Raw genomic sequence first — 25,485 nt, 5'->3', positions numbered from 1 at the left:
TTCCCCAGGAATTGAAATTAGATGGGGTGTTCACATTGACGGAGGCGGGGGGGGGTGTTGGAAAATGACTAAATTGGCAACTAGTTGACCACTGGGGGGCAATGGGGGAGTTCAGGGGGATGCAGGGAAATTGATTGCCTGCATGAAACTTCAGGCACTGTCAGGCATCATTAACAACAGAATAAAATCCTAGCACTGTTTCAGTCATCAATTCAGCAGGAACTCTGCCAGCCACCTACAAAAACTCCTTTATGCCTCCCTCATTGTTCTGGGAAGCATGACCTCAGCCCTCTCCAGAAACCCTATCAAACAGATTTCTATTTTAGTAGATGGGACATCTTGTCTTCCCTTTACTAGATCAGTGTAAGGTCTTTTCTATACAAGGAAATTGCCCAGAATATCTATTGCAAAGTAACTCCCTTCATGGATATTATTCCAGAATGAGTCACTTTTGTCCTGGAATAATTATTCCATTTTGTGAGAGCAGTAATGGTGCTGGAATAAAGTCACTTTTATTTTGGAATAGTGTCCACCTAGGGAGACTCAGTAGCTATACCGGTTCATTTTCCTGTGTAGATGAGGCCTAAGATTTAAACAGTATGTTATGAACTGCACCCTTATTTCCCTACCTACCCAATTAAAATCCTATAGCAGGATATGTATTCTAGTGCACATACCCTGCCACTGTCCAGTAGGGGGAAGTGCAAGCTCTCCATCTACCGGACTGTTCGTGAAAAAGCTGCTCTGGGGGTGGGAAAATAGATTTCCGGTGAGCAGCAGTGTTCATGCTGAAGTCTGATGCCACCGGAGTAGATCTTGTTCTTTCGCTCCACGGAGTAACTTCATTGGTTTTAATCTTGCTTGCTGAGTTCTGATATTGTAACTACACTGTCGTTAGCCCTAGTTTTGCTCTCTTTTAGGGAGTGTGCCCTGGGCGGTACAACCAGTCTTGAGTCATCCCATGCTGCCCCGTGCCCATACACGGACTTTTCTAAGCCCGGGAGACCCACCTGGCTCCAAAGCTGGCGGGAGCTGAGGCTGCCGCTAGCACGGACGAGTCAGAGCCAGAACTCGTCGAGCAACGTCCCGAGCGCTGAGCTCCGGCGCCCCCAGAGCCGTGAGAGGCCGAGAGCTGCCCGGCTGGGCGGGAAGTGATGACGGGCCGGAGAAGGGGTGAGGGGGACACAAGCAGCCCTAGCCGCGGTGCAGCCCCTGCTGGCCCATGGCATTGAGTGGGTGGCGCTCTGGGAATGGTTCCCGATGGCTCTGGCCGGTGGCCCTACCACAGTATACCGCACGTACGAAGAGCCTGAGGCGTCAGGGCGGCGGCGCGTAGCCCCCCGCGCCGCTGGGGGGCGGTAGTTGCGGCGCCGGCCCAGTCCCGCGGCTGCCGCGCGCAGAAGCGGCCGTTGGGGGCGGGGCGGGCCGACTCCTCCGGCGGCGGCATGTGGAGGCCGGCGCGCGCTGCAGCCCGGCGCCTGTGCGAGGCCGCGGGAGCCCGTGGGGCGCTCGTGGCGGGACCCGCCGCCTCCTGCCGCCCGCTCGTGAGTAGCGAGCCGCGCGGCGCCCGCGTGACGCGGCTGGGGCAGGCAGAGCGGTGCCCGGCCCCGGCGTGCGAGTTGGGGGAGCGGCTCCCTCCCCCCCCCCCCCCGAGGCTCGCCCTTGGCGCCGCTGAGGGATTTGCCGGGCGAGGCTCCATGAGCTGTTTCAACCCCCCTCGTTCCCACTGTCGCCGAGCCCGAGACGGCCAAGCCCCCGTCCTGCCAGCAGGGTTGCGATCATGTAGCAGCGCAGGACCGAGCTGGAGCTGTGGCGCTCCTAGCCCGCGTGAATGCAAAGCGCCGCATAGGGGACTGTTGCTCTTTTTTGGTAGTTGAGAGGTGGGGCGTGTCAGACTTTTTGGGCTTAAATGCTTTGTCATTGTCTTGAAACCCCCGGCTCTCTGTCTGCCGCATGAGTGAGCGGGAGTCAGCGTCGGAGGTAACAGCATGCAGACACAGCAGCCGAAAAAAGCGTTAGCGGGGGAGGTTGAGGAGATGTTGCTGAGGTTCCCTCCACCCCCGTCCCCCGCCTTTTGCATCGTTGGGAGGGAGGCTTTTACACTCCTTATCTTTGTCTTATTCCATGAGCTACTATAGTTGAGAGCGTTGTCATGTCCTCGTGTTGGTGTGAGACAAGAAACGATCAGCAGCACCCAGCAGTCCTCTGTACACAAATTATTCCTTCAGCGGCGCTCCGAAAACAGAGTCATTATAGTGCTCTGTGTGAGATGAATTTAGCGTTCAGGCAGTTTTCTAGTGGAGCGAAGAACACAGACATCACCTCCAAAACTGAATGCTTTGTCTATAGAGGGGACATTTCCCCAGCAATTCAAACCAATTTTCAAACTAATTAACAGCTTTCAGAGAGCTCCAGTTAACAGAACTATTCTAAGCCTTTAGAGCCTTGTCTGTGATGTGGGTCCAAAAGGTTTTAACTGGTTTGAATTTTTTGCTAAATTTCCCCAGCGTAGACAAGGCCTGATAAGCCAGTCTTCAGTAGAGACAACATGGGGTGGATGCTCAGTGTTCAGCATACTTGGTGGTGGTCTCAGCTTGTCTGGAGACAGGCGGCATGGTGACTGTAATCCCCAGCGTGAAACTGTGAAGATTAGTTTGGAGAATTAGAATATTTCTGTTAGTGTGCTGCCACTTCACGCAAGTTTCTAGCTTTCTTTTACATAGCTTATTTATAGGCTTTCTATTGTAGTATCTGAGTACTTTAGAAATAATTAATATGTACCGGCAATACCCCATTTTACAGATGTGGAATTGAAACTGTGATTAAGACCAACATTTTCAAAAGTGACAGCTAATTTTGGGTACTCACCTTGAGACGTTTAGGACTTAATTTTCAAGGGTGATGAACACCCATGGCTCTCATTGATTTCAGCTAGGGTTGTGGATGCTCAGCACTGGCCATAATCAGACTCCAGGTGCATGAACTCAGGTGCACCAAATTAGTGGACATTTTTGAAAGTGAGTTGTCCAAGGTTGCTTAGGAAGTCTGTGACAAACCAAGGAATAGAACTTGGATCTCCTGTTTTCTAGTCTAGTGCCTTAAACACAACACCATTTCCCCTCTTACTAAATCATAGTAAAAGGCCAGAGTGTCCTAAACGTGCATTTCTGCCTCAAGAATACTAATAGATAGTTTTTGCTGCTTTGTTGGTCCTGTAAGATAACAAATTAACTTTTAACTGTTGGGGGGGGAGTGACTTTGGGATTCTGTTTCTTAAATATGACAAAAATTGACATTTTGTACCATTACCTTTGTTAACACTTAATTTAACTTATTTTTAGGATTCGCATCTGCAACAATTAGACCATGTTCTAAAGGTTAAAAACAGAAGTGTTCAGTTTATTGATTTAAGAAATGCAGGAACTTTGAATAACAAAAGGTAAGTTTTATTCTGAATTATTTATATGAGAATTCTGACAGTTGCATACAGATTCCAGAGAAATCATCTGTAGATGTGACAGCCCTGAAAATTAATATAGTGTGGTTGTTGATATGAGCTAGGGCGGAAGGCTAGTCTTGTGGGTAAGGAAAGGACTTGGAATTATCACTTCTGAATTCTGTTTCTAGGTTTGCCACAGATTTCCTGTGTGAATTTGGGAAATCACTTAACCTCTCATGGGCCGTAGTTTTCCCATCTGTAAGGTAGAATAAATGATTCCCCACTGTACCTCAGATAAGTGGCATGAGACACTCTTGAATGAAAGATGCTATAGAAATTCAAAGTATTAAGTAACTTTGCAGTATTTTATGGTAACTGTAATTATTTTGTGTTTCCACATTTGTTTGCTACTGAAAACATTTCACTGAATTGCGTATTGTTATAAATATACATACACAATACCCAGATGCGCAAACTAGGTTAAAGCGCACCATGGAGATGGATTCAAAATTAATCTTTTTTCGTGGAGAGACCTAGGTTTCCAAGTCTGCATCTGCCTCCATTTTTCTGTTGGTAAAGTGGAGGTGTTGAGAGGTTTACCTAATATTTGTAACATGCTTTGAGATTCTTGGAAGAAAACTACAGTAGAAGTATATATTTATTATTTTATTGGAATGAATGGGGACTTCCAAAAGAGGGAAGTCCCTTACTGTATGTAGACCGGATGTGTCTGAACGTTGACATTTTTACATCTTTGTTTATGTATACAGTTGCTGTTTCCTGTATAATATATGTCTATAAACAACATACTGTATAAAGAAAAGGAGTACTTGTGGCACCTTAGAGACTAACCAATTTATTTGAGCATGAGCTTTCGTGAGCTACAGCTCACTTCATCAGATGTTTACCGTGGAAACTGCAGCAGACTTTATATACACACAGAAATCATGAAACAATACCTCCTCCCACCCCACTGTCCTGCTGGTAATAGCTTATCTAAAGTGATCAACAGGTGGGCCATTTCCAGCACAAATCCACAAAGCTCATGCTCAAATAAATTGGTTAGTCTCTAAGGTGCCACAAGTACTCCTTTTCTTTTTGCGAATACAGACTAACACGGCTGTTCCTCTGAAACATACTGTATGTTTATAAATATAAATTATTTAGATTTACCTTAAAGATTAAACAGTACTTGCATGGACAGAGTACTTCTGCAACAATGTTGTATTTTAAAATCTAGAGGTCTATCTTCAGTAACATTCTGGGCACAGAAGTAACTGGGGAAAGAAACATACTTAGTCCATTAGCTGTCTATAATCTCAGGTTTTAAAATTCCACCTCAATTTATAAGGTGCTTTGTGGCATACGGCAATTTGTGACAAATCACCTCCTCCAATCGCAAGTGATTATCTCGTATTATAACATGTTCCCAAGATGATGATGATCTTGTTTTGTGTTTAGCATGAAACTCTTTCCTACAACAAAGTAATACATATTTTCTCCTAGTAATCTTAGATTTGTTTACATGCCACTGCAGTTCTTTAGATGAGACTACTTATGAAAAACTTGCTGAAGAAACACTGGACTCATTAGCAGACTTCTTTGAGGATCTAGCAGACAAGCCTTTTACACCTGAAGATTATGATGTCTCCTTTGGGGTATATTTTACAGTTTTTGTTCTTGCTGTAATTATTGTAGGATTTTTCCTTGAGGGAAATATCTTCATTCAACTAGTCTTTAGTGCAAAAGTTTAAGAAGCATATTTCACTTATTTATTCAGTGTCAACTATTTGAAAATCAAGTTTTTAAATTTGATTTTACTCATTGAGGGAACGGCATCTTTTTTGATGGAAAAATATATAATACACTGTTTTAAGAGTTAAAGAATTGTAATAGTATTTAAACAATGAAGTTATTTTTATGAGAGTTAAACCATTATTACATGAGGCTGGAAATTGGTTTCCAGTCTCTTATACTGGTGTTACACATGTCACTTTTGAATTATCTTGGTGAAAGTGACAGCTGTAGCTAAAAATTTATTTTCAAATACCTATTAGTTTATTTACAGTTGGTGGAATCAATCAAATTGTATGCTGCTGTGCTCTGCTTGATTTGAGGAGAATAAAATCTAACCCAGACCACTGGCTGCAACATAGCATCTATACTACTCCAGTCTGTGGACTGGAATAATAGTTGCTTCCTGTTTATATGCCCATGTGGAGGTTCCCAACTAGTGGCTCCACCAGATCAGGATTTAAGTGCATATAAACGGGCAGCTGGAGCTTCTGCTGCTTGTGTTCTGTGTATAGAGGCCTTTAGTCTTCAGAGCTGTTCAACTGTCAGCTTTTCTGAGCACTACATTCACTCTTTATCTCACAGAAGTACATATACAATGGGAAAATAATACCTTAGCCTCTTTTTTGCATTTGGCAAAACTGATAAGTACTTGATCTGGTCAAATATTCAGTTAATATTTTACCTGTAACTTCTCCAATAACTAATAGCAATGTATTATTCACTGCTAGTGTTTTGAATAGATCTTGAAAGGCTGTGATTATTAGATAAAGAATATTTTGAAAACTAAATAGAAAAAATAGCACCAAAAAGTTTGGTTTTGTGTTTTTTCTTTAGATTAAATATTTTTTATATGCTTCCTGACTTGAGTTGCCTTTCTCTCCAGTAACTTTTCAATGTAGAGTTTTTGGCATGTACTTACTGAAAGGTTTGGAGGATTTTTATTGACGTCAATCTTAATATGTACATTATGACTGTTTGGATTCAAATTATGAAAATACTAGTAATATGACAAGCCACAGGGTGGCACACTTGGAAAAGAACTGGCAGAGTTGTAATATCTTTTGACCTTTTAAATTTCTCCATTCAGTTAATATGTGATGTGCTTGAAAAAGTCTCCCTGGAGAGTAATCTTGTTAGCAGAAATTATGAATGTCCATAACAGCATGCAATAGTTTCAGACTAGCTATGCACAAAAATGAAAAATTAATTCTTAAGTGTTGTTTCCATTAACTTTTAAAAAAGGTTTTAAAATGTATTTTCCAAAGTTTCATGAATAGTACAGAATGAATGTGTGAATGTTTTAATACCAGGGTTTGAAGATAATCTTGCCTTAATTTACAATGTGAAAACAAAGATCATCTCTCTTCTGTCTGACACATCATTGGGGCTTCTGATTTTAGCTTTTAACTTTTTAAAGTATCCTGATACAAAAAAAGGTGTTTATCCATTAAACACTGGAAAAACACCAGAAATTATTACTTGTATCTAAGAGCTTGTCTACAGGGAGCAGTAATGCAGACTGCAGGAGTATGATTTCTAAAGCACACTAATGTGTTGTACATTAATTGATCCATGTAGACCCTGCTGGCACACACTGAAGGCTTCCTACTGCATTATAACATAGGGCTGTTTGCAACAGCACTACATTAAAGTGCACTAGGGACCATTACAAAGAGATTACTGATTACCATATATACTACTGAAATGAGTAACGGCATAGTATATGTTGTTTATTTACAGAATCTAGAAATAGAGCCTCCAAGGCCCCCAGTTTTTGGACATCTACATACAATTAATTTAATTTTTGGGGTTTTATTTTTTAACATTTTTTTAATAAACTGCGAAAAACAGAAGCCCCGTAATAATGTAAGTGTTGATGTAGTGTTCTTATTAGATCAGTTGAGCCCTATTTGGTATTAGTATATTTTAACATACAGCATGCATTATGGGATAATGCTGAACACTTGTGTATAGCTCTGAACATTAGCTAATGGAATATACTAACACATTTGTGCAAATATTTAATTGGAATAATTTATAGCATTCAAAGCTCTCCAAGGTACCCTTGTTTTACCTGTTTCATTTCATGCTGTTCTTAGAACACTGGGAAATAGTAAGGAGTGAGCTCACAATGAGACTGGGAATAGGTTAGTTTTAGTCCTCATGTCACATTAGGCTAAAGCATTACCTAGTTAAAATAAAATAACTGGCAGGGAAATCAGATGACTCAGTATTAATTAGCACCATCAGAGACTTTTATTCATTTGTACTTCTTTTTCCCCTATACCATATAGAATAATCAAACAACCTTTGTTTCTTTACTGAACTCAGACAGTAGCGGGGCTGGGCTTTAGATTAACACATCACTTGTGAGATGTCAGTAATCAAAAGGGTTGGCTGATGTTGCAGAGGACTGCTGCTTTTGCTGTGAAATGATGTTGAACTTTCAGTAGCTACTCGGTCACAAGGTAAAATGCTGTTGAAATTTCAAAACAAATTGTTACCTACAAGAAAATTAAGAGATCTAGCAATTGTCTTCTGGATCAGAAAAAGGTAATGCAGGATCACGAAAGGTGCTGACACAGTGTGGGCTGCAGTGCATTTGGGGAGGCTGTAGGGAAAAAGAAATGTGCAGCTATCCTAATACCTGAACTAGCCCCACGGTACATAAGCTACAATACTGCTATTTTTTACCTAAGTTTAATTCAGGTCACTCTCAGGTTTACTCAGTCCAAGTGGTATCTGTCTTATACCCTTAAAATTAGGACTCTCTAAAAGAGTTATAGTTGCCCTTCAAAATTCCCTTATGAAAATGTCATGCCAATGTAAATCTTCATGGTGTAATTCAGAGATGGAAGGAAGGCAGTACAAAGGAAAGAAACACTCTCTTGGAAAATGTTCTATAATTGACATAAGTGAATCAAAACAAACCTCAGATAGTTAGAATTGGAACATTCCTGAGGTATAATGCAGGATCTGGGCACTTCATCACAAGTTATGTGGCAATGTACTTGTCCCACTCATTTGGAGACCATATATAGTTACAGAAAAAAAAAGTAAAGTAAACCTGGATAGCTCAGAGATTCAGTAATGGGACATGGAGCCTCTTGCCTCTGGCCGCCTGTTTTAATCGGTTTCAGATTGTTAGTGAACAAAAATACTTGCTTTCTGCTAGCTGTTGAATGTTCTCTGTGAAATGAATAGATGGTCTCAATCCAGTTGCTAGTGGACTGAATGCCCACTTCACAGTTGAGCAGTAATTAGTGCACAAGCTGGCAGTCTCAGAAGAGAGGTCAAAGCTCACTGGAGTATTATTTATTTGAGTCTTAACTTTGTGGATGGTGCTATACCAACACACAAGTCCAGATCAGGAGAGCTTAGAGTCTAGATCAGACACAAATGATCTATGTTTCACCATGGAGACTGACAAGTTTTCATATCTAATGGTGATCCCACTGGTCATCAGTGAGGCAGAATGGCATAGCAGATTGTGGAGGATTTGAATGTCCAGTGATGATGCTTTTGCAGATATCTCGCAAATTGCTGTTTTGATCTTTATATCTACAGTGCTTTATTATGGAAGAAAAATCATTATTCTTATTAAGTAATGGTGCATCGATACTCCTCCCTTCCCCCCCTTTATGCTTTAGAATGGAGTTTTAACAGCTAAACTAGGTGGAGACATGGGAACCTATGTAATCAACAGGCAGACACCGAACAAGCAGATTTGGCTGTCCTCTCCTACTAGGTAAGTAATTATCTGTATGCTAGGAACTGTCTGAAAATTCAGAGATGAATTAAAAACCTGCCTGCTAGCCCCATGGAGACTATTTAATGCCCTGATCACATATTTTATGCATTTTCTCGAAACATACACACAATAGGATTTTTGCTAGAGGTATGGTAACTAGTTGCTGTTTATACTTCAGGTGGTGACTGACAGAAACGGACAGGCTGACCCACAAACTAGTGCAGTAAAATGTATCATGTAATAAAATGTGTTCCATTTTTTTAAATTTCCAGTTTTCACAAGCACTATGAACATGACTGTAGCCTATACATAGAAGACTAAACAGCTGTGACAAAAGAACTGTCAGGAAGAGATATGAGATTGTTATGGTCTAACACTATTCTTTATGGATTCACCCTGTAAGCCTGTGTATGGGTTTCTTGTTTCGTTCGTGCACATGTTTTCTACAGCTTAACCGAGAGATGTTTTTATCAATCTTGGGCAGTTCTTAATGTGGAGGTCTTGATTGCTGTGTCCTCTGCCTTGTCTTCTATGCCAGTTTGATCCATTCCAGGTTTTGCAGTTGGTTCTGACTGGGAGTGAGATGTACAGAATGTGTTGAAAGAATGCCATGAGTGGCCTCACCAAAAGTTTACAGTGAAATCTGCTACTCTCCCAGGAGCAGACTGAGGTAGTCTTTCATCTCTCTGGCATTGTTGATGGATGGTCTAGCTAAAAAGGAAAGACAAAGCATAAAGATTCACTGTACATATGTAGGTAGATTTCTTAGAGGTCATTCAAATAGAACTAACTAACTATAAAATCAGGAATGGATCAAACTACTGTGCAGTAGGATTAACATCTTTAAAAGTGAAATTTTAGGAAATCCTCTTATTTTAAATAGTCTGCCTAAGTAATTAAAATACTCTTTAGTGATTTGCCTTCTAGCCTCCTGTAACTGTTTTTGGTGTACAGCAGTGACTCTCAACCTTTCCAGGCTTACTGTACCCCTTTTGGTAGTCGGATTTGCCTTATGTACCCCCAAGGTTCACCTCACTTAAAAACTACTTGCTTACAAAATCAGACGTAAAAATACAAAGGTGTCACAGCACACTATTACTGAAAAATTGCTTGCTTACTTATTTTTACCATATACATTATAAAATACATCAATTAAAACAGAAATATTGTACTTAAATTCAGTGTATAGTATGTAGAGCAGTATAAACAACTCATTGTATGAAATTTTAGTTAGTACTGACTTCACTAGTGCTTTTTATGTAGCTTATTGTAAAATTAGGCAAATATCTAGATGAATTGATGTACCCCCCAGGGGTACACGTACCCCGGTTGAGAACCACTGGTGTACATTATATTAGATAAGCCATTGTAGCGTATTGTTAATCCCTCTCTCTTCCCCGAATCTTGTTTGTTTAAATAAACAAGATATTGCTTTTCAAAGGTTTTTATCATGGAAAGGCAATAGGCAAGAAATCAAACAATCTTTTTTATTTATGTCTAGACACTTGCAAGACAGTGCCTCAGAATCTAAGTTACGCATTAGATTTTTTTTTTAAAACCTCAAGCATAAAACACAAGTTCAGGTTCTATTTACATCCGTATCTGGAGATTAAGAAGTCAGAGAGTTTATATTGTATTTGGATCTATTTAACTTTTATGAGCCAGTGCTAGCTGAGTGAAGAAATACGTGTTCCTGAGTAACAGATTTGTGGAAAATATAAGTAGTAGTTTTCATCTTCAATATGTTCAAGGGATCATAGAATCATAGAATATCAGGGTTGGAAGGGACCTCTGGAGGTCATCTAGTCCAACCCCGTGCTCAAAGCAGGACCAATCCCCAATTTTTGCCCCCTCAAGGATTGAACTCACAACCCTGGGTTTAGCAGGCCAATGCTCAAACCACTGAGCTATCCCTCCCCCCGAAAAAAAAATTAAAAGTCATTGCTGCATCATAGAATATCAGAGTTGGAAGGGACCTCAGGAGATCATCTAGTCCAACCCTCTGTTCAAAGCAGGGCCAATCCCCAATTTTTTTTGCCCCAGATCCCTAAATGGCCCCCTCAAGGATTGAACTCACAACCCTGGGTTTAGCAGGTCAATGCTCAAACCACTGAGCTATCCCTCCCCTATTGAAGAAAGGAACAGCCCCGCCCACCCAAAAAAAGTAGGGTCTGCTAAAAGCTTCTGACCCTGAGAGAATTTTTCATCTAAGAAATCTTTCCCTGGTAAAGGTTTGGCTTTATGCTTCATCTGTTTATGGCAGTATGGCAAATGTTTGTGTGTTTCCTGCAAGAAAACAGTACATGTTTACTTAGTTTTCCAATTCCTGCTAAGAGATTTTGTAACTTTTATATGCAGACATGTACTGTAACTAACGCTAATAACATCTATGTCCTGGATGTGATGCGCTATGGAGTGTGTCAGAAATATAAAGGGAAGGGTAACCACCTTTCTGTATACAGAACTATAAAATCCCTCCTGGCCAGAGGCAAAATCCTTTCACCTGTAAAGGGTTAAGAAGCTAGGATAACCTCGCTGGCACCTGACCAAAATGACCAATGAGGAGAAAAGTTATTTTCAAAGCTGGAGGGCGGGGGGGAACAAAGGGTCTGTCTGTGTGATGCTTTGCCAGGACCAGGTCAGGAACGCTCTTCAGAACTTCTGTTAAGTTAGTAAGTAATCTAGCTAGCAGTGCATTAGATTTCCTTTTGTTTAAATGGCTGGTAAATAAGCTGTGCTGAATGGAATGTATATTCCTGTTTTTGTGTCTTTTTGTAACTTAAGGTTTTGCCTAGAGGGATTCTCTAGGTTTTGAATTTGATTACCCTGTAAGGTATTTACCATCCTGATTTTACAGAGGTGATTCTTTTACTTTTTCTTTCATTAAAATTCTTTTTTAAGATCCTGATTGCTTTTTCATTGTTCTTAAGATCCAAGGGTTTGGGTCTGTGTTCACCTATGCAGATTGGTGAGGATTTTTATCAAGCCTTCCCCAGGATAGGGCTTGGGGGGATATTTTAGGGGGATGACATCTCCAAGTGGGCTCTTTCCCTGTTCTTTGTTCAACACGCTTGGTGGTGGCAGCATAGGGCTCAAGGACAAGGCAAAGTTTGCACCTTGAAGTTTTTAACCTAAGCTGGTAAGAATAACCTGGAGGTCCTGGTGATGTCAAGGAATTATGACGTGATTGGAATAACAGAGACTTGGTGGGATAACTCACATGACTGGAGTACTGTTATGGATGGTTATAAGCTGTTCAGGAAGGACAGGCAGGGCAGAAAAGGTGGGGGAGTAGCACTGTATGTAAGGGAGCAGTATGACTGCTCAGAGCTCCGGTACGAAACTGCAGAAAAACCTGAGTGTCTCTGGATTAAGTTTAGAAGTGTGAGCAACAAGAGTGATGTAGTGGTGGGAGTCTGCTATAGACCACCGGACCAGGGGGATGAGGTGGATGAGACTTTCTTCCGGCAACTCGCAGAAGCTACTAGGTCGCACGCCCTGGTTCTCATGGGTAACTTTAATTTTCCTGATATCTGCTGGGAGAGCAAAACAGCGGTGCATAGACAATCCAGGAAGTTTTTGGAAAGGGTAGGGGACAATTTCCTGGTGCAAGTGCTAGACGAGCCAACTCGGGGGGAGCTTTTCTTGACCTGCTGCTCACAAACAGGGAAGAATTAGTGGGGGAAGGAAAAGTGGACGGGAATCTGGGAGGCAGTGACCATGAGTTGGTTGAGTTCAGGATCCTGACACAGGGAAGAAAGGTAAGCAGCAGGGTACGGACCCTGGACTTCAGGAAAGCAGACTTCGACTCCCTCAGGGAACGGGTGGGTAGGATCCCCTGGGGGACTAACATGAAGGGGAAAGGAGTCCAGGAGAGCTGGCTGTATTTCAAGGAATCCCTGTTGAGGTTACAGGGACAAACCATCCTGATGAGTCGAAAGAATAGTAAATATGGCAGGCGACCAGCTTGGCTTAACGGTGAAATCCTAGCGGATCTTAAACATAAAAAAGAAGCTTACAAGAAGTGGAAGGTTGGACATATGACCAGGGAAGAATATAAAAATATTGCTCAGGCATGTAGGAATGAAATGAGGAGGGCCAAATCGCACCTGGAGCTGCAGCTAGCAAGAGATGTCAAGAGTAACAAGAAGGGTTTCTTCAGGTATGTTGGCAACAAGAGGAAAGCCAAGGAAAGTGTGGGCCCCTTACTGAATGAGGGAGGCAACCTAGTGACAGAGAATGTGGAAAAAGCTAATGTGCTCAATGCTTTTTTTGCCTCTGTCTTCACTAACAAGGACAGCTCCCAGACTGCTGTGCTGGGCATCACAACATGGGGAGTAGATGGCCAGCCCTCTATGGAGAAAGAGGTGGTTAGGGACTATTTAGAAAAGCTGGACGAGCCCAAGTCCATGGGGCCGGATGAGTTGCATCCGAGAGTGCTAAAGGAATTGGCGGCTGTGATTGCAGAGCCATTGGCCATTATCTTTGAAAACTCGTGGCGAACGGGGAAAGTCCCAGATGACTGGAAAAAGGCCAATCTTTAAAAAAGGGAAGGAGGAGGATCCTGGGAACTACAGGCCAGTCAGCCTCACCTCAGTCCCCGGAAAAATCATGGAGCAGGTCCTCAAGGAATCAATCCTGAAGCACTTACATGAGAGGAAAATGATCAGGAACAGTCAGCATGGCTTCCCCAAGGGAAGGTCATGCCTGACTAATCTAATCGCCTTCTATGATGAGATTACTGGTTCTGTGGGTGAAGGGAAAGCAGTGGATGTATTGTTTCTTGACTTTAGCAAAGCTTTTGACACGGTCTCCCACAGTGTTCTTGTCAGCAAGTTAAAGTAGTATGGGCTGGATGAATGGACTATAAGGTGGGTAGAAAGTTGGCTAGATTGTCGGGCTCAACGGGTAGTGATCAATGGCTCCATGTCTAGTTGGCAGCCGGTGTCAAGTGGAGTGCCCCAGGGGTCAGTCCTGGGGCCGGTTTTGTTCAATATCTTCATAAATGATCTGGAGGATGGTGTGGATTGCACTCTCAGCAAATTTGCGGATGATACTAAACTGGGAGGAGTGGTAGATACACTGGAGGGCAGGGGTAGGATACAGAGGGACCTAGACAAATTGGAGGATTGGGCCAAAAGAAATCTGATGAAGTTCAATAAGGTAAGTGCAGGGTCCTGCACTTCGGATGGAAGAACCCAATGCACAGCTACAGACTAGGGACCAAATGGCTCGGCAGCAGTTCTGCGGAAAAGGACCTAGGGGTGACAGTGGACGAGAAGCTGGATATGAGTCAGCAGTGTGCCCTTGTTGCCAAGAAGGCCAATGGCATTTTGGGATGTATAAGTAGGGGCATAGCGAGCAGATGTAGGGACGTTATCGTTCCCCTCTATTCGACATTGGTGAGGCCTCATCTGGAGTACTGTGTCCAGTTTTGGGCCCCACACTACAAGAAGGATGTGGATCAATTGGAAAGAGTCCAGCGAAGGGCAACAAAAATGATTAGGGGTCTGGAACACATGACTTATGAGGGGAGGCTGAGGGAACTGGGATTGTTTAGTCTGCAGAAGAGAAGAATGAGGGGGGATTTGATAGCTGCTTTCAACTACCTGAAAGGGGGTTCCAGAGAGGATGGTTCTAGACTATTCTCAGTGGTAGAAGAGGACAGGACAAGGAGTAATGGTCTCAAGTTGCAGTGGGGGAGGATTAGGTTGGATATTAGGAAAAACTTTTTCACTAGGAGGATGGTGAAACACTGGAATGCGTTACCTAGGGAGGTGGTAGAATCTCCTTCCTTACAAGTTTTTAAGGTCAGGCTTGAGAAAGCCCTGGCTGGGATGATTTAATTGGGGATTGGTCCTGCTTTGAGCAGGGGGTTGGACTAGATGACCTCCTGAGGTCCCTTCCAACCCTGATATTCTATGATTCTAAGTTTAGGGGGTCTTTCATGCAGGTCCCCATATATGTACCCTAGAGTTCAGAATGGGGAAGGAACCTTGACAGAGTGGGAGAAGCAGAGACTTGGTGGGATAACTCACATGACTGGAGTACTGTCATGGATGGATATAAGCTGTTCAGGAAGGGCAGAAAAGGTGGGGGAGTTGCACTGTATGTAAGAGAGCAGTATGACTGCTCAGAGCTCCGATATGAAACTGCAGAAAAACCTGAGAGTCTCTGGATTAAGTTTAGAAGTGTGAGCAACAAGGGTGATGTCGTGGTGGGAGTCTACTATAGATCACCAGACCAGGGGGATGAGGTGGACGTGGCTTTCTTCCGGCAACTCACAGAAGTTACTAGATCGCAGGCCCTGTTTCTCCTGGGAGACTTCTAGCACCCGGATATCTGCTGGGAGAGCAATACAGCAGTGCACAGGCAATCCAGGAAGTTTTTGGAAAATGTAGGGGACAATTTCCTGGTGCAAGTGCTGGAGGAACCAACTAGGGGCAGAGCTCTTCTTGATCTGCTGCTCACAAACGGGGAAGAATTAGCAGGGGATGCAAAAGTGGATGGGAACCTGGGAGGCAGCGACCATGAAATGGTCAAGTTCAGGATCTAACACAAGGAAGAAAGGAGAGCAGCAGAATATGGACCCTAGACTTCAGAAAAGCAGACTGACTAGCTCAGGGAACTGATGGGCAGGATCCCCTGGGAGAATAATATGAAGGGGAAAGAAGTCCAGGAGAGCTGGCTGTATTTTAAAGAATCCTTATTGAGGTTACAGGGACAAACCATCCCGATGTGTAGAAAGAATAGTAAATACGGCAGACGACCAGCTTGGCTTAACAGTGACATCCTTGCTGCTCTTAAACACAAAAAAGAAGCTTACAAGAAGTGGAAGATTGGACAAATGACCAGGGATGAGTATAAAAATATTGCTCGGGCTTCCAGGAGTGAAATCAGGAAGGCCAAATCACACCTGGAGTTGCAGCTAGCAAGAGATATTAAGAGTAACAAGAAGGGTTTCTTCAGGTATGTTAGCAACAAGAAGAAAGTCAAGAAAAGTGTGGGCCCCTTACTGAATGAGGGAGGCAACCTAGTGACAGAGAATGTGGAAAAAGCTAATGTGCTCAATGCTTTTTTGCCTCTGTCTTCACGAACAAAGTCAGCTCCCAGACTACTGCACTGGGCAGCACAGCGTGGGGAGGAGGTGACCAGCCCTCTGTGGAGAAAGAAGTGGTTAGGGACTATTTAGAAAAGCTGGACAAGCACAAGTCCATGGGGCCGGATGTGTTGCATCCGAGAGTGCTAAAGAAGCTGGCGGATGTGATTGCAGAGCCATTGGCCATTATCTTTGAAAACTCATGGCGATCGGGGGAGGTCCCAGATGACTGGAAAAAGGCTAATGTAGTGTCCATCTTTAAAAAAGGGAAGGAGGAGGATCCTGGGAACTACAGGCCAGTCAGCCTCACCTCAGTCCCTGGAAAAATCATGGAGCAGGTCCTCAAGGAATCAATTCTGAAGCGCTTAGAGGAGAGGAAAGTGATCAGGAACAGTCAGCATGGCTTCCCCAAGGGAAGGTCATGCCTGACTAATCTAATCGCCTTCTATGATGAGATTACTGGTTCTGTGGGTGAAGGGAAAGCAGTGGATGTATTGTTTCTTGACTGTAGCAAAGCTTTTGACACGGTCTCCCACAGTATTCTTGCCACCAAGTTAAAGTAGTATGGGCTGGATGAATGGACTATAAGTTGGATAGAAAGCTGGCTAGATTGTCAGGCTTAACGGGTAGTGATCAATGGCTCCACGTCTAGTTGGCAGCCGGTGTCAAGTGGAGTGCCCCAGGGGTCGGTCCTGGGGCCGGTTTTGTTCAATATCTTCATAAATGATCTGGAGGATGGTGTGGATTGCACCCTCAGCAAGTTTGCAGATGACACTAAACTGGGAGGAGTGGTAGATACGCTGGAGGGTAGGGATAGGATACAGAGGGACCTAGACAAATTGGAGGATTGGGCCAAAAGAAATCTGATGAGGTTCAACAAGGACAAGTGCAGAGTCCTGCACTTAGGATGGAAGAATCCAATGCTCTACTACAGACTAGGGACCGAATGGCTCAGCAGCAGTTCTGCAGAAAAGGACCTAGGGGTTACAGTGGACGAGAAGTTGGATATGAGTCAACAGTGGGCCCTTGTTACCAAGAAGGCCAATGGCATTTTGGGCTGTATAAGTAGGGGCATTGCCAGCAGGTCGAGCGACGTGATCTTTCCCCTCTGTTCGACATTGTTGAGGCCTCATCTCATAGAATCATAGAATATCAGGGTTGGAAGGGACCTCAGGAGGTCATCTAGTCCAACCTCCTGCTCAAAGCAGGACCAATCCCCAATTAAATCATCCCAGCCAGGGCTTTGTCAAGCTTGACCTTAAAAACTTGTAAGGAAGGAGATTCTACCACCTCCCTAGGTAACGCATTCCAATGTTTCACCATCCTCCTAGTGAAAAAGTTTTTCCTAATATCCAACCTAAACCTCCCCCACTGCAACTTGAGACCATTACTCCTTGTCCTGTCCTCTTCTACCACTGAGAATAGTCTAGAACCATCCTCTCTAGAACCACCTCTCAGGTAGTTGAAAGCAGCTATCAAATCCCCCCTCATTCTTCTCTTCTGCAGGCTAAAATCTGGAGTACTGTGTCCAGTTTTGGGCCCCACACTACAAGAAGGATGTGGAAAAATTGGAAAGAGTCCAGCGGAGGGCAACAAAAATGATTAGGGGACTGGAACACATGATTTATGAGGAGAGGCTGAGGGAACTGGGGATGTGTAGTCTTCAGAAGAGAAGAATGAGGGGGGATTTGATAGCTCCTTTCAACTACCTGAAAGGGGGTTCTAAAGAGGATGGCTCTAGACTGTTCTCAGTGGTAGCAGATGACAGAACAAGGAGTAATGGTCTCAAGTTGCAGTGGGGGACATTTAGGTTGGATATTAGGAAAAACCTTTTTCACTATGAAGGTGGTGAAACACTGGAATGCGTTACCTAGGGAGGTGGTGGAATCTCCTTCCCTAGAAGTTTTTAAGGTCAGGCTTGACAAAGCCCTGGCTGGGATGATTTAGTCGGGGATCGGTCCTGCTTTGAGCAGGGGGTTGGACTAGATGATCTCCTGAGGTCCCTTCCAACCCTAATATTCTATGATTCTAAGCAAGCAATGCTGCTAATGATAAACAGCATTTGAATATTGTGGTGGTTGCTATCTCAGCACAATAAATGTAAAATCATTGAGGGTTAATGACCACTTTGGCAACAACACTGTGTGAGAGAGAGAGAGAGAGAGAGAAAGAGCTTAAGAGACAAGAAAAGGAAACTACTATTGAATTTCTCTAGGTCCAGGCTGCTGTGCTTTGTTACATACATGCAGGTGAACTAAGGCTGTATTTATATGACAATATACAATTGGCACATTCAAAGAAGGTGTGCCACCTGCACATAGTTTCTCTCTTGTGCAGCTCCATTAATTAAAGCTTTTAAACATTGCAAAATGTCTTCAACAAATGAGGCCTAATTATTTTCGTTGTCATGATCTTTTACTGCTTTGTAAAAAGGTATTCATAGTCTTGTGTGAGAAACGCACTTACTATATAGACGCTTGGCATGTTGTTAGAATTCAAAAGATCCTTATAATTAAAAGGTAGTAAATGTTTGTACAGCATTTTGAAAGTGTAAAGCACTATACATGTTTATTTTTTATTTGTTAAATAATAGCACAATGATTTGATATTGATTAGGTAAAATTTCAAAACAGTTCACATAATTCATCAAAATATTTTGTTTTAGTCGAGTTGCCCTAAACCATATCCCATTCTAACTTTTTGTAGGCTGTTTCCACTTCCAGAATTGCACATGTAATTGTACAGTAAAAAGTTACTACTTTTTGCAAAGGCCACACCAGTGAGAAACAACATAATAAAATAACTGGAGCACTCAAAACAACCATCAGCTCACGTGCAGCCGAAGAGATGTCCCTATAAAATCCTAGTCATTTTGACTTACCTTTATGTGTGTCCTTAATATTTTTAGTTCGCGCCCTGAAGGTTATTCATTGCGATACTGTGAATAATTTAAATATTAAGGTGTCAGATTTGTTTTTTGTTAGTTTTTAGACACTGCAGCCTGGCATAGGTGTACAAGACAGCCTGTCTTCTAGCAGAGTTTGTACTGGAATCACCTCTAATCCCAAGGCAATTTGACCTAGAAATACGAGTTCAGAGATAAGAGGTTTCAAGACTTCCTTGTATTTCATTCTCTGCAGACATTTTTATTCTTTTGTCTCCTTCCCTTCTTACTACTTCACCAAATGTCAACACAGAAATCTGTCTTCCATGGAGGGCAAGTCAAAACTGCCTTCATTAAAAATAAATACTTTTTAAAGAGCCTTGTAATCATTCTTCCCATTTTCCAGGTGCGTAACTGAGGCAAAGACAAATGAGCCTGCCTAAACTTGGTGGCTGAGTGTGGAAGATAGAATCCAGTTCTCCTTACTCTCCCCTTACTGTATTTGTTGCGGGAGTGAAGCATCTCATGACACCAGGAGCTTCAAATTGCTTTCGGATATAGATCTACATGGCAGATTATTTTTTATTTAGTAATTTAATCCTGTTGTGTTTAACTTGAGAGAGAAAATATTCTTTACTCTGTGCAGTGAATCATTTTGGACATTTGCACATTATATCATTGTGTTGGAATTAATACTTTATATTAATACAGCAGTTTACAAACAACTCTTATAACACCCTTAAGAGTTAGGTATTACCACTGTTACAGATTGTGGAGAAAATAAATCAAGTGAAGGAGAGAAGGACCTTAATGGCCTAGATTCAGTGAAGTGTATAAGCAAAAGTACTCCCCACTGAAGTCCATAGCACCATTCGCATGCCTGTAAATTAAAACATGCTTAAGTGCTTTGCTGGATTTAGGCCTTAATGATTGCTTCAAGGCCACATGTTGGAACCAGTTTGAGAGCTGGAATTAGAATTTGGTGGTGATTGGCTTCTAGTCCATGCTGAGACCATGAGCCACACACCTCTTCCTTGCTAAATATTGTTTTACTGCTGGCTGCTTTCTTTAACTTAGTCATTCAAATCCTCCTGGTGTTTGTTTGGGGATGGCTGAAATTTCAGAAATGTTTGACCTATGCTTATACAGTATACATGTTCTGTTTTCTAGTGGGCCCAAACGTTACGACTGGACTGGAAGAAACTGGGTGTATTCTCATGATGGAGTATCTCTTCATGAACTACTAGCAGTGGAACTCTCAGCAGCATTAAAAACTAAAATAGACTTATCTCCTTTAGTATACTCTGGAAAAGGTGATACTTGATCATTGTCTGCCTCAAAGAAATCAAAAGACTTTGGCCTGTTGCCCCTCTTTGGTGTATAGTTCCTAAGGTTAACACCTTGTTCTACTTTTGTCTTCCTATTTTTGTTTCAACTTCACTATGTTGTGTAACAATAATGTGAACATAATATATTTTTCTTAGCTCTGCATGTTTGGGTTTATGTGTTAGTGTATGGGTTTGTGTTTGTTATATGGATTTGTGTGTGTGTCTGCAGCCAAAATTCATAGCTAAGAGTATGGTATTAGACACTGGTTGTCCCAGCCCACATTCCTACTGGTTGGTTGGTAATTCATCAGTAGTGCACAGATGGCATCTCATGACTAAAGAAAACTGTGCTACTCACCTTGGGCCATACTGAGGAACCCTTACCCAGGTTCCATTGAAATCAATTAGATGAACTGGGGGGAGTAAGGTAATATTCTATGTAAGAGCCTATTGTGTTTAAAAGAAAATAAGGTAAGGGAAAATGTTTTTCTTTTCTATAACTGGTGTAATAGGGATTTTCTTCTTAAAATATCACAGGATTTAATCTGAAATTCACATTTCTGTCTTTGCTCCTTCAGACTTATCCTTTTAAGCTTAAGCTTCCAGCTACCAGTTCTGCTATCGGCAAGGGTACAAATGGTATGTGGAGCTGAAAAAAGTGTTTGATTTAGTTTAAATGTCTAATGATACATTCAAAGTTGTAGAGAAAGGAATTTATAACCTTTTCTCTATTCTGTTTGCTATGAGTGTCTTCACAGAGTAAGCATACATTGCATAAATATATAACTCTTTAATATTATTATTTATTATTAAGCAAAGCAAGGATTTTCTGTTCCAATAGCAATAAACCATGCCAAGTTTTGCATTGGCATAACTCATGCTGCACTTCTCATGTAGTTGAAGTGAGGCACAAGACCAAAAGCAAAGTGACAACGCAAGGCTCACACTGATGCGAACCCTGTTGTATTATTGCCACATTCTTAAGGCTGAGAAGCTGGAGTCTTCTGACTAGCTGAGAAATAAAAAGAAATGAGGGCAAAAATAGGTGATTCACTCTAGGTATTACACCAAATAACTTGTAAAAAAACATAATTTAATAAGTGACATGCAAACGTGACACTATAAAATTTGCCTTACTGTAACATTACCATTATTGCTTTTCAAAAATTGTATATAAAAAGGGAGCCCAATTTGCTGTCACGTTTGAAAGACTGAGCCACGTTTATGTAAGCTTTTAGCATTACATTAAAAGAGGCCTGGTACTGATTTTGAAATACAACATTTTCTTGGTTTCTGAGTTTCCCCAGACAACTTTCTTGTGTTTAGAATGATATGACTGCTTGGTTGGCTAATACTGTTACTGATGTGATGTGTCATTGAAAGATATCTAATAAATATACAGTATTCTTTGGTGGTATTGTCCATTATTTAGGATTAAAATGCAATTCTTGATACCAACTCTTGCCCGCTATTAATTAAAATATGAAATAATATCTCATTGGAGCCAGTTCTGGATTAGATTATCTGTGCTGTGTATGTGTATCTTTCAGCCAGAGGAAAAAGGGAGTCAGTCATTTGAAACCTTAACTGCTAAATTACTTCTGAAATCAAGGAAATACAATGAGTGCTACCAGTATGAGTCGGTGAGACCAAAACACACCACTACGCAAAGCAGAGATAAAACTAGAACAGTTAAAACTGATTGGGGGTTGAGGGTGACACCTCATTTACAGCAAATGGAAATTTGAGATGTAGCTGTTTAAATTTCACCCCTCAACAACTCACAAAGCTAGAGTTAGACAGACGTGTGTTGACATTAGTGGTATGTTCACACAGCATTTTGGAGGCCACAGGAGCAAGCCTTTGAGGCTGGGTGACCGACTTGAGCGAGTTGGGCCTATGCTGGCACACTAAAAATAGCTGTATAGGCAGTATTTTGAAGCTGCAGCGCAGGCTGGAGCTCAGGCTCTGAAGTTTAGGTTGGGCATACAGCTATGCTTTACATGGATGCTACAAGTACACCGGTCCAGTGCAAGACCACAGTTGTAGAAAATCTTATGGATGTTAGAGTATGACCAACTGTGCAAGTGCTAATCTAAGAGCTGGCTCCACTAATGGCCACTTCCCAGGCCCAACTGGAGAAGAAGTAGTAGAAGGAATAAAACAAAATAACCCAAACGTGCTAAAGGGAAAACTGTCTAAGACAATTGCCATTTTAGGCACACTTGGTACTGTCTCTAATTATTGAATAGTGTTTAGATAACATAGTGGCACTAATAGATCATTGATATAAGCTGTGCAGCTGCCTTTAAAAATGGCTCACCTCCTCATTAAATGGATTAGGGGCTTTCAGAGCTGTTGATGAATGGAACTGAAGTTACATAAATGCGAAGTGATTACTTCTGCAGTGGTTGCTCTTACAGTACTGACAACCATTTATCTCACATATTCATTCCTTATGTAAGGATGAGATATTTCTCCACAGGCAGTTTTCTCCTTGAACATCAGACACGCAGATTGTCTTGATCTCTTCTTAGTTTCTTAAACTTTTTTGTTTATTGTACAGATTCTGCTCAAAATTTGGACACTGAGGGTGGATTTTTCAAAAGCGCTTAGTAGTGTTGGCCTAATGTTTGCTCTCACTGATGACAATGGGAGTTTTACCATTGGCAGAGTTAGATTAATGGGGAACACTTTTCAAAATTCCTCGTTTAAAATTTTGTGTATGTCTGAAATTCAGTTTTCCTTATTTTATCACATGCATGGTCACCTGTGCTGATTGTACTCAAGCTGTTAGGTATTTCAATAACAAAGGTTTTAATTAAACTGGGGGAGCTGGGGACTGCCAGATAGCTATGAGAACCAGGGTTTAATTTCCAGGTACAACATGATTCAGACAGCAAAACTAAAATTGTGCCTTGATACATCATATTCTAAGTTCTTTGGGCAGAGGTTCTGTCGTTCTCGGTGCTTTGTATAGTGTCTATCACAATGAGGGCCCTGATTATAAATAAATACAAAAGAGGGTGCCAGATTGCTGCAACCTCTGATCTATCCCTCTGCACTAAGGCCACAATGTGTTTACACAGTTGATGAGTACTATTACCATGAGGATAGGTACTAAAGCTCCTCTTGTCTCTTGCTCACTTTGCTTCAGTTGTGGCATCATGGTCTCAGACAAAAGTGCTAAATTCAAAAAGGCTGAAAATAGGTTAAGAAAAGCCCCAATTTATCGGTTCATAATTTCTTTAGGTCCACTAGTTTCACAGAATGAAAGATCCCAGCCCTGAAGAGTTTACAGTCTAAATAATGGATAAGACTGACAAGTGAGGATATACACAGTAGAGCTGTGTGAATAACTGATTTTTTTTTTTAATTTATTTTCTGGCTGGACCAAAACATTTTTAAAGACCCAGTTTGGATTGACCCACAACAAAAATGTCAAGGTTTTGATTAAACAAAAAAGTTGGGAGGGGGGATTGTGGGGGTTTTTTGGTTGAACAAAACATTTAGTTTCAAAGGTTTTTTTTAACTTTTTTTTAAAAAATTGAAGTAAAAATCAAAATGAAAATTTGTTTTAAATTAAACATTTCATTTAGGAAGTGGTGAAATTAAACAGCATTTCTTCAGAATTTTTTTCGTGTGTGTGTGTTTGGTGGGGCAGAGGGCAATACATGATTAGTGTTGTTTTTTCCCAAAACAATACAGCAAATTTGACATGAATTCACAAATTGTTTTAGTCAATCTGAATATGTTTAAAAAAAATTTCAGCTGAAAAATTTGACCTCACTCTTATAAGCAGGAATAGGGCAGGGAGAGTAATGAAATGGGATAGAGAGATCAAATTGGATTGTTAGTTTGGTTTAGGCATGTGTTGGGTTCAGTTTTGTGTGTCTGAGCATAAACCACTCAAGTTTGTAGGGTGTTGTAGAAGTGAGTTCTTGGGAATGTTGTAGATGTTTAACAAAACAGTTTTTGGAAGAGTATTCAAAATATAAAGATCAGCATAGGAAGAGCAGAGAATGCTGTGTGAAAAAGAAGTCAAAGGCAGTTGGAGGTGGGCAAGGCAAAAGGGGACATGAAAGAATAGGTTGGTGACATAGGTGCAAGTTGCATGATGTGTGCTTTGCAAGTAAGGACAAGAAGTTTTAAATTTGCTACACACAGCTATCTGGAGCTGTTGTGATCTATCATGTGGATGTTCCATAAATAGGAATGATTTGCACACTATTGAGATTTTTTTAAACTGTAGGAAGACAAGGAAAAATTGTTCATATCTGTTCTCATGTTCCAGACTATGCATATGTTACAGAATGTTGAATTACCTGCAGTTACAAGATAAAGTGCTCACAGTCAGAAATTGGAAGGGTCCCCATCCCCTACAGAAGATGACAGCAGATACCAGAGACGATGGAAAAATAATATACATAGGGCTGGGAACAAAAAAGAGACTTTATTTATTTGCACCCCTTTCCTGGGCTTCCTCTGGAAGATTGACAGGCATAATATCTAGAGAAAGAAAATGTTTAAAACAAGCTCCTCAGCAGGGTAGCTAACCTCTCTAAGTTGCTGAATTATTTTATCAGTTTGTGTTTTGGTAATTGTGTAACACTAAAATCAAAATGGTACAAAGAATGATTTTGTAGATGTTAATTCACTGATCTTGACTCTGCTCCCCTTACTAATTAATATTTTCTGTTCTGTTTGTCTTATTCTATATAAAACACTTTAAGAATAGCACATACACTTTCATAGCACTCTTCATCTTTAAAGCACTTAGAAACCATTAACAAATCCTCATGACACTCCCATGAGTGAGAAATATTGTCCCCATTTTTCAGATAGAAGATTATATATAGAGTTGTTAACTTTTATTAAGGAAAAAGGAATCAGCTACCAAAAAACATGTGAAGCAAGTAATGTGAAGGGTCAGACAAACTCAGGAAAGCAAGGACATTCAGAGACTCCACTCTCCATTATCTGGTCCCATGTTGCCTGAGCATTGCAGTTGGTTATCCAAACCTCATCTTAGAGCTAACTGAAGTAGCTGAAGGAAAACAATGAGTTCATTAACCCTGAGTGTCAACATTAACTTTTGTTTGTTTTGCAGGTGCGGGTTTTTTTTGGGGGGGAGGGGGTGTTAGTGACATTAATGGACTTAAATTTGGGTTAATGATTGACTATACT

The 25,485-nt window shown here is 41.5% G+C and overlaps 1 protein-coding gene across 2 annotated transcripts; it reads left to right on the top strand.

Annotated features, from left to right (window-relative positions):
* The first annotated feature begins 1,417 nt into the window (after nt 1-1,417).
* On the top strand, nt 1,418-21,705 carry FXN (frataxin). Of its 2 annotated transcripts, none has more exons than XM_073345214.1 (5): nt 1,418-1,544; nt 3,342-3,439; nt 4,977-5,097; nt 8,887-8,984; nt 20,141-21,705. In XM_073345214.1, the coding sequence occupies exons 1-5, from the start codon at nt 1,446-1,448 to the stop codon at nt 20,292-20,294; spliced, it is 570 nt and encodes a 189-aa protein (XP_073201315.1). In that variant the 5' UTR covers nt 1,418-1,445; the 3' UTR covers nt 20,295-21,705. The 2 variants fall into 2 exon arrangements, with proteins under 2 accessions (XP_073201315.1, XP_073201316.1); XM_073345215.1 differs by lacking the exon at nt 1,418-1,544 and adding an exon at nt 1,677-1,980.
* The last annotated feature ends 3,780 nt before the right edge of the window (nt 21,706-25,485 follow it).

This window comes from Lepidochelys kempii, chromosome 5 (genome assembly GCF_965140265.1).
Source record: "Lepidochelys kempii isolate rLepKem1 chromosome 5, rLepKem1.hap2, whole genome shotgun sequence".
NCBI classification, from domain to species: domain Eukaryota; kingdom Metazoa; phylum Chordata; order Testudines; family Cheloniidae; genus Lepidochelys; species Lepidochelys kempii.
This window is presented reverse-complemented; position numbering and strand designations above follow the sequence as displayed.